This window comes from Ipomoea nil, unplaced genomic scaffold (genome assembly GCF_001879475.1).
Source record: "Ipomoea nil cultivar Tokyo-kokei standard unplaced genomic scaffold, Asagao_1.1 scaffold2975, whole genome shotgun sequence".
Lineage (NCBI taxonomy): Eukaryota > Viridiplantae > Streptophyta > Magnoliopsida > Solanales > Convolvulaceae > Ipomoea > Ipomoea nil.
In genome coordinates, this window is record NW_017619403.1 from 1,902,554 (window position 1) to 1,912,414 (window position 9,861).

The following is a 9,861-nucleotide window of genomic DNA, read 5'->3' on the forward strand; positions in this document are numbered from 1 at the left end:
AAATAAAAAGCAAGATTTTTTTAAAAAAAAAAAAAAAACAAAATTTATTATTTTTTTGAGGGTGTGTTGGAAACCAAGAAAATGATTTTTGAAAAATGAGCCATTTTTTTATAAAATGGTTTTATTTTTAATATTTGGTTGCATTCTAAAAAATATCTTGGTGTGTTTAGTTCATTTTTTTAAAAATAAATAGAATTGTATAATTAAACATTTTAATTTTTTTTTTAAACTGTGCATTTATTTCATCAGAAAAATCAAACGTCTACAAGTATACGCCATGACCCCGAAAGTGGGCTACGGCTCAAACAAGTCTAGGCCTTTTCGGCCAACTCAAAAAACATATATACAATGGGGTGGCCCGAAAGTGACCACCCCACATAAAGGAGAAGGAGCTCCCAGTTCATCAAACTAATGCAAATCAAAACTCAAAAGGTCCAAAGGCTAACTCATCAAAGGGATCACCGGGTAAAATCTAGCCTTAAATACTCCAAACCTCTCCAAACATTCCCTTTCTCAGTCTAAAATAGGCTCCCCGTCTCACACAAGTGATGGGAACGATGCCTAAGCTCTAGGATCCAAACTACAAAAACTCGCTATCCTTAAGTCAAAGACCCATTCCCACCGGCACGGCGTATCGTGTTTTAACCCGGGAGAACTTTGCAGGTCCCGGCTTAAGCGATAGCTCTCACCTCGTCCACCCTCATGCCCAAAACCAACCCCCCTCGGCATAGCGTACTATGTTTTGCCCGGGGGGGACTTTTGAGGTCCCGACATGAGCAATGGATCCCTCCCCACCACCCTTAGGCCCAAGGTTAACTCCCACGGCACGGCGTACCGTGTTTTAATCCGGGGAGTCTTTATGACCCCGACCTAAGCAATGGTTCCCCCAACTCTCCCCATTCCCTTTCTGTTCTTCTTTTTTCCAAGATAACCCCTTATCACTCCCTCATCCACCCTCTCATTTCCTTTTTTCATTTTTCATTCACTTCTTTTTTTCATTTCCAATTACCAAATCCTAAGGATCCACCAAGCTAAAGACACTCCCATCTCCAGGTGTGTGCTATACTTGGAGCCTACCAAGACTCCCCATTCCAAACACATTTCAGAATGAGCCCTTAAGGCATAGAGCCTACCCAAGAATCCCTTCTAGAGTGACTTTTTTGCCCATCAAGCTAAGCTAGATAGCAACTACACATCGAGCCGGGAGCTCTTTAAACTAGTGCAAAAAATCTTCATCTTCATATTTAGCTCTCCCCCTACCTGCAAAACCATATAAGTGGTTTCATCTCCACACAAGTGTAGATCCACCAAACAATATCTGCACAATATAAACTGCCAGTCCCCTCAACAAGCTAATGCCCTCAGAAACTGCCCAGCTAGCAGTCCATCATTGGGCCAAAGAGGGAATGAATCTCGGCTAGCTAGCTTCATAGATCCAATCCCCCATATGCACTTAAGACTAGCAGGGCCAATCTTAGCTATCAGCTTCATTGGTTGGCCCCCTAGGTCTGTATTCCCTCAAGACTGCCCAGACCACAGTCTATCATTGGGTAAAGGGTTAGATAGGCAGAAACTGCCTCAGCTACATATAACTTCACTGGCCAACTCCCCCATCTTATCTGCTTCTCCATACAGAGGATGTTCTCAGCCAATAGCTTCATTGACCACCTCCCAGCCTGCACATCCCTCTAGACTGCCTTAGGCTATTTAGAATATAAAAATATTCATAATAATATTAGAAATAATGTTATTATTTATTAAAAGTTAATGTTTTTTTTTTTAAAAAAAAAAAACTTTGGTTTATGCTGCGGAAACTAGACCTATGGTTTTCGCGAGAGACTAAGGTTGGAAATGATGTGGTCATTTTTTGTTTGTGAAAAATAACTTTTGCTAAATTTTAGTAGAAATTATTTTTCCTAAAATAGTCATACTATTTTCAAGACAACGTAAAATAATTTCTATTGACATAATTTTTCAAGTACATCTAAACACTAAAAACTTGAAAAGTGATTTTTTAGAAAATATTTTCAAATTTTCAAACATACCGGAATTATTTAGTAATTCCTAATGAAGATCATGGCCCACCATACACCTAAGGAGCAAAGGAATTATAGGTTTTTTCTGAAAAATTATAGGAAAGTACTTTAATTTTACAATTTTTCATTCTTTAATTTTTTATTGTTAAATTGAAAAAAAAATGTAGAAGTAAAATTATTTTTATTTTTCTTTCTAAAAAATGAAATTTTTCTCTAGTAAACACACCAAACTTTGGGTGTTTTTTTTTTTTTTTTTTTTTTTTTTTTTTTTTTTTTTTTTTTTGAATCAGAGTTGAGGGGGCCCAACCTGCCCTTGCCCCAGGGCCGGCCCTGCATCCAGCAATTCATATGATTTTTATTCTCGGTTTTTCAGATCGAAGCGTGGTCAATGTCTTGAGCTAAGTGATCAATGAAATGACTGCCATGTTTACAAATTATAACACGTCAACAACTAAACACTTCCACGTCAGCAAGTTATGACCTATTACTTGAAAGCAACCTATAAAAAAGTTTAGGCGAACAATTTTTTTTAGTTTGTGCATCGAATCAGCACTTATGAAAGATCATGGTGCGGCATGACATATCGCAATTGGTTTATGGTGCGATTTGACGCCTTTTTTAGATTGTTTGTGTGAAGTATTCAGTCTAAGGGTGTGTTTGGAAACTTGGAAAATGAGTTCTGGAAATCATTTTTCAAGTTTTCATTGTTTGGATGTGCCTGGAAAATTAAGTCAACGGAAATCATTTTCCGACTTTGGAAAATAGGCTTGTTTTGGAGGAAAATGACTTTCCCTTTTTTTAGGGGAAGTCATTTTCCAACTTTTACACCAACATCACACCACCACCAACATCATCAACACCATACCACCACCACCTCACTACCACCATCACCACCACTACTGCCGCCGCCACACCCACTATACCACCGCAACCACCGCCACCACACTACCACCAACACCATACCACTGCAACCACTACCACCACCAACACCATCAACACTATACCACCACCACCACCACCACCGCAGGCACCACTACCACCACCATACCACCGCAACCATCATCGCTGCCGCCACCACCACCATACCACCGCCACCACACCACCACCATCACTCCACCACCACTGCCGCCGCCACCACCACCATACCACCGCAACCACCGTCGTCGTCGCCACCACCACCATACCACCGTCATCGCCACCACCACCACCGCAACCACCGCCACCACCACGACCATACTACCACCGCCGCCACCACCACCATACCACCGCAACCACCGTCGCCGCCACAACCACTGCCACCACACCACCACCACCACTGCCACCACCGTCATACCACCACCACCACCATACCACCGCCACCACACCACTGCTACCACCGTCATACCACCACCAATTATTATTATTATTATTATTATTATTATTATTATTATTATTATTATTATTATTATATAACAAATAACACCACTACCACTACACCACCGCCACCACCATAATATTTTTGATATATTATTAGTTATTTTTTTATTATATTTAAAATTATTATTATATTATTATATTATTATATATTATTATACATGTTGTAATATTCTAAATAAAATAATTAAAATGTTTAATTATACAATTCTACTCATTTTTCAGAAAATGAACCAAACACACAAAAACAGTTTTCCAGAATGCAACCAGGAAAAGAAAATGTTTTCCGGAAAATGGCTCATTTTCCAGAAGTCATTTTCCTTCTTTCCAAACAGACCCTAAAGTGAGTTAGTGTAAAGTTAGTTAATGGTTGAGAAGATATATTCCAAAATCTTATTAGTTCGTGAGACATTTGTAGACTTTGAGATCTACCTATTGAGTCACCGTGATTCACATCCTCCCACATGCTCTGTCGGGTCGGAGTGTGGAAGGTCCTTAAGGTTGAGAATTCAGCCTTTTGAGATAAGACTTTGAGATCTCAAAATTAAAAAATCTGCAATATAAGATTTTTAATTCTTCATGCACTCATTTTGAAAAACAAATAGCGATTGCATCAATACAATAGTAATAATTAATTATTATAATCCTATAAAAAAACATATATAAATTCATAGTGAGAGAAGAAATAACTTTTTTCCCTATTCTTTGAAGTTTGAATGATATAACAACTTAAATGCAAAATGTACCATGTATCATGTATGTGCTTAGAAAAATCAAATCCAAATTGTGAAAGAATGGTCAATGGTTCATTGTAATGAATAAAAGAATAATCAAGTAACAAAAGTTTGTACAACTTCTCCCCCAACCCTAATTCTCTCTACACATACACATGAACTGCAATTCCTAAAGGCAGATATTTTTCTTCTCTTTCTACTCCATTATCTTCATCTTTTAACCATCCACACAAATTTTTTTTCGACTGATTCAAACCAAGAAAACCATTTTGGATAGTTGACTCACTATCCAAACCGATTTTCATCTTTAACTATCCAACAATTAGCTTCCTCTATAGTTTTTTTTAGTGCACCCAGGGTTTCAACCGTCAGACACAGACTATTCAGCTTCCTCTATAATTGTTTATGCTATAATAATCCCCATTCTTGGCTCCTCTTGAATAACCCCATCGACGAGAAGTGTCTCGCAGTTCTTCCTTTCTACAAACCCAATGGTGATTTCGATCATCAGTAAGGCATTCCATGGCCGCTCTTCTACCTTCTGTTCTTCGGTCGCCACCACTTCTATGCAGTAAACTGTCCCTAAAGATTTGTCTTCCTTGTTTTGCATACTCTGATGAGAAACAATATTGTCTATTCTAGGCTCCTCACTTGTTACCATTTCTTCTTCACTAGTCTGCACGCCCCGAGACAAGCTCTCGACTATTATTTGTTCCTCGATTGCCAATGTTTCCTCGGTTTCCATGGCGTTTCCCTGGTGTTTTTCACCTTCTTGTCGAAGGGTGAGCTGGGAAACGAAAACATCTAGAGCCTCCTTCATCCACGGATGAAAGCATCGTTCCATTGCTTCCTCATATGACACCTGCAATTTAGTTAACAACATCAGATCAGGAGCTGTTCTTGCACTGGATAAAATGATTTGCAATCGAAATAGGTATCCAGTAACCGAACATACCCATAATCGAAGGCGGACATCTCTCTCAGGCCAATCGTCGAGCTCCTCAGTGACAAACAATGGCAGCATGAACCCCTCATGAAATGCATCTATGCTTTTGCTCTTAAAGTACCATGTTCCTAAACAACTCTGCAACCAAAAACATAAACCCTAACATGAGACAACATTATATTGTACACATCCAACATAAATCTTACAAGGAAAACATCATAGCGGGGAATCCCAGCCAAGTTTGTCAGGCAGTTAACTTAGTAACTACAAAGTTACAATTTTGACTCTCAGCAGGAGCGGCCTATTGACCTTTTTGATTTAAGCTAGATAGTTATGGACAACCTAGGCTGGTTTATCGTTTACCCAGTGAACAACATCGGGTAGTGTCCAAAAAAAACATTGGAGAAAGCAAAATGGCACATGTTGTATGAAGACACTGACCTCTGCTTCTCCTAAAACCCCAGCTTCCTCAAATGTTTCACGAGAAGCTGCTTCTTCCAAGGACTCATCTTGCTCCCAACCACCCTGCATTCCATTCCAAAGTTGAATGAGCAAACCAGACCACTATTAATTATTCAAAAACTACATACTGTTATATAATTAACTGCCTTCATATATTTACCTTAGGGAACATCAACCTCGGACTTTTCTGTGAGCTAACCAAAAGAAACTCCAAATCATGAACTGAAGGTGAATGGTAATCTTTCTTGTATCTGTATGGTATGCATCTGCACCATATTCATAGAAAGAGACAAAAATCAGAAACTAATTTTATAAATTTCTCCCCAAATTTCAAACCCAAAATCAAGAATTGAACCCACAAAAGAAAAAAAAAAAAAGGGATTTAAGGGATTAAGGGAAGGGAAGAGGTGAACATACCCTACAACTTGGCGACAACCTTGAACATTATACCTCTGCAAGTCCCTCCCAGTCCTTGAAGACATAGAAACCATCCTCTCAATTTGCATAATTTCTCACAACAAACACAAGGAAAAAAAGATTAAATCCCAGAAATGATGTGCAAGGGTTCAAGCCTCTATGTCATGTACCGTATCTAAATCGTGTAAAAATTGAATCTTGAAGGCACAACAGATGTTTTTTTTTTTTTTTTTTTTTTGTTTTGTTTGGTTCTTGGGTAGATGATGATGGGAAAAGCTTGGAATGGCGACTCCTTAAATAGGCAAAGGATTCAGTGTTCTCTGGGAAAGCGCGTGGGGATATTGGAATTGGGAGATAATCTTCTATTCTAGAGGGTCTACATTGTACAAGGGGATTGGGATTAGTGATTAGACCACATACATTCTACATTATACATACCACGCGTTTATGGTGGTGTCCAGGGGATCAAAGTAGTAAGATTCATTTAATTTAGAAAGTTATTAGAGGTTAAACGAGTAACACAACTTCATTATGGGCTTCCATTAGTCTTCCCCCAAAATAAAATTGAATTTCCAACTCGCTATCGATCTCTCGCCCGTATTTAACTTTGGACGGAATTACCAAACTACAATTCGAACGGCGGGACAGTCCGATTTTAAGGCTGGGCTGTTCCCGGTGGGGGCTGACCGACCTCGCAAGAGGTATTGCTCGAGGGCTTTCAAGATGGTGAACTATGCCTGAGCGGGGCGAAGCCAGAGGAAACTCTGGTGGAGACCCGCAGCGATACAGAGCTCTTCAGACTAATGGCCAACAAAACATTTGAGATGATATAAATTGCAGTGACTCAATAACAGCGGTTTCAATAGTTAAGGATGAGAAATTTTCTTTGTATTCGAATTAGAGGAAAAGGGGATGAAAATAGTAAATGAACCTTTTTGCCCTTTAAATTAACAATATTTGGATGAATTTTGTAACAGATGACCAAATCAAATGCGATCTTACCCAGTAGTCAAGGGATCAAAATGGACATTCACGGCTCAAATCATCCACCTCCCACATAAAAGAGCAACCGGGTACTAGTGAACCACATGGTTCTTAATAAACTTAAAACTTTTAATACAACACTTTACAACCTTAACAACCACTTCACTACTAGAACTATAACAGCACGTTTGGTTCACGGAATGAATTTGGAGGGAATATGCATGCTATTTCACAAGGAATGGAATAGGTAAGGAATAGAATATGAATTGTATTTTGTTGTTTGGTTGGCTAAAGGAATAGACTTTAGTAATTGTATTTCAGTGTTTGGTTGGTTAAATGAATAGAAATGGAATAGGTTTTAAAGACATAAATACCCTTATACAAAATAATAATAATAATAATAATAACGAATATGATTATGATAAACTGAATATTATATATATATATATATATATATATATATATATATATATTTATTTATTTATTTATTTATTTATTTATTTATATATACGTATATGCATGTGTGTGTGAGAGAGAGAATAATAATAATAATAATAATAATAATAATAATATATTATTATTATTATTATTATTATTATTATTATTATTATTATTATAATACAAATACATATTTATTTTTCCACTTATCCCACATCGGTTGGAGAAGTAAGGAATGGAGCCTTGACACCATAATTTCAATTGCAATGCTCATCCGCTAGGCAAGCTTGCAAATTGCAATGCCCATCTGCTAGGCATGCAGATAGGCATGCTACTTAATTTAGGAGTCAAGGCTCCATAATTAAGGAGTCTTATACAATTAATTTTTTTTACATATATATATATAATTATTGATGGATAAAAATTATAATTAATTAAATATATACATATATATAATACATTATATTTATTAAATAAATACAAATATTATATAATGTATAAAGGATATTTTTGGTATTTGTGATATAAAAGCTATTCCCAAGGGCATGGGAATAGCTAATACCAAGGCCCCCCTTAGGAATGGCTATTCCCCTTGCGAAGGTAATAGCTCATTCCTAGGCATGTTATTCCCATGACAAAATGATCCAACCAAACGATAGAATAGGTCTATTCCAAGGAATGATATTCCATTCCTGACCTATTCCATGAACCAAACATGTCATAAGTGCAATGAACTCTAACAATAGAATGACACAGTAAAAAACATAGACTCAGACGCTTAAATGATCGTGATCGCTCAAATATGAGAATAAGATATAAAAATTTTAGTGATGACTCAGAAAAAGTATTAGTAAAAATGTAATTAACCCTATTAACCAGGTTACTTACTAGTTAAAATTGATAATTAATTATTTGGCATCTCACGTGGTATTAATCTGAGATGGTTTAAATTTGTAAAATAAATATTATATGAAAAATACTAAAAAATGGAGGTCCATCTAGATAATAGGTTTTCATCTTTAAAAAAAGACAAAGACCTTCATCCCTAATATAGAGGGGGAAAAAATGGAAGCAATCTAATTTTACCTTTAAAATAAAACTTCCTAGTTCCTTCCAACCTATGAGTTCATTTTTAATAGATATTTTCAATTAATGCAAAGTTAAAAATAATTGATATAAAATGATCTATCCAAACAAATTAAAAAAGAAATTATTATTTGCATTTTTATCAAAATGTTGATTAACTAGATCAATTTTAAGTTTAATGTTACAATAACTTAAGTACATTGATATGATATGATATGATATATATATATATATATATATATATATATATATATATATTAAAACTTAAGATAGTATAACTAAATAATTTGAAAATACGAATTGTGATCATGACCTACAACTCCACAGGTGTATTTGTAAACATGATTTCATATATGTTTAACGTAAAATCTAAGAAATCAAAATCAAAATTAATAAAAGATAAACATCAATAATATATTTATTTCAATACAATATTTTGTTTATTAGTAATTGCAGCCTGAGGCTATCCTCATCAGTGCAATTGTGCCTCTTCCAAGCTGATATGGTTTATTTATTAAAAATAGCAAGTCTGCAAAAGGTAGCCTTTTGTCCTTATTTATTTATTTTTGGATATTCTATTATTACTTTATTATTTTTATAATAAAATATGAAAGTGGAATCACTTTTAAAAGTGAAAGAGGGCAAATTATGTTGTGCATACGTGTGCACCATGCATGGTGCACACAGATGCAAAAATAGAGTCGTTTTACGTAAATACAAAAAAATCATTTTCGATTGCAGTTAATTACGTAAAGATATGTTCATAATTTTATAATTTCACATTCTGGTTTTATAGTTATGAAATTATGTGTAGTTATGCAATTCTGGATTTATAGTTATGAAGTTATGGATGTGTAATTATGCATGCAATTTTGAATGTATAGTTATGAAGTTATAATTTCACATTCTGAATGTATAGTTATGAAGTTATGGATGTGTAGTTATGCAATTCTGAATGTATAGTTATGAAGTTATGAATGTGTAGTTATGCAATTCTGAATGTATAGTTATGAAGTTATGGATGTGTAGTTATGCAATTCTGGATTTATAGTTATGAAGTTATGGATGTGTAGTTATGTAATTCTGAATGTATAGTTATGAAGTTATGGATGTGTAGTTATGCAATTATGAATTTATAGTTATGAAGTTATGGATGTGTAGTTATGCAATTCTGGATGTATAGTTATGAAGTTATGGATGTGTAGTTATGTAATTCTGGATTCATAGTTATAAAGTTATAGATGTGTAGTTATGCAATTATGGATGTATAGTTATGAAGTTCTGGATGTGTAGTTATGCAATTCTGATTTTTTTTTTTTTAAGTCGGACGTCAAAACGACAACGT

The 9,861-nt window shown here is 35.5% G+C and overlaps 1 protein-coding gene across 1 annotated transcript; it reads right to left on the reverse strand.

Moving 5' to 3' along the window:
* Positions 1 to 4,233: 4,233 nt before the first annotated feature.
* Positions 4,234 to 6,146, reverse strand: LOC109163115 (nudix hydrolase 17, mitochondrial-like). Its single transcript, XM_019311840.1, has 6 exons — positions 6,009 to 6,146; positions 5,752 to 5,857; positions 5,571 to 5,654; positions 5,139 to 5,267; positions 4,584 to 5,045; positions 4,234 to 4,522 (listed from the first exon to the last, which is right to left on the reverse strand). Exons 1-5 carry the CDS (start codon positions 6,095 to 6,097, stop codon positions 4,587 to 4,589), a joined length of 867 nt encoding a protein of 288 aa, XP_019167385.1. The 5' UTR covers positions 6,098 to 6,146; the 3' UTR covers positions 4,234 to 4,522; positions 4,584 to 4,586.
* Between the last annotated feature and the right edge of the window lie 3,715 nt (positions 6,147 to 9,861).

Excerpts from the sequence above, each read along its gene's own strand:
- LOC109163115 (XM_019311840.1), bottom strand. The coding sequence starts at position 6,097 with ATGCAAATTGAGAGGATGGTTTCTATGTCTTCAAGGACTGGGAGGGAC. Across the intron at positions 5,655-5,751 it reads CGAGGTTGATGTTCCCTAAG|GGTGGTTGGGAGCAAGATGA; the intron begins GTAAATATATGA and ends AATGGAATGCAG. Across the intron at positions 5,046-5,138 it reads ATGTCCGCCTTCGATTATGG|GTGTCATATGAGGAAGCAAT; the intron begins GTATGTTCGGTT and ends ACTAAATTGCAG.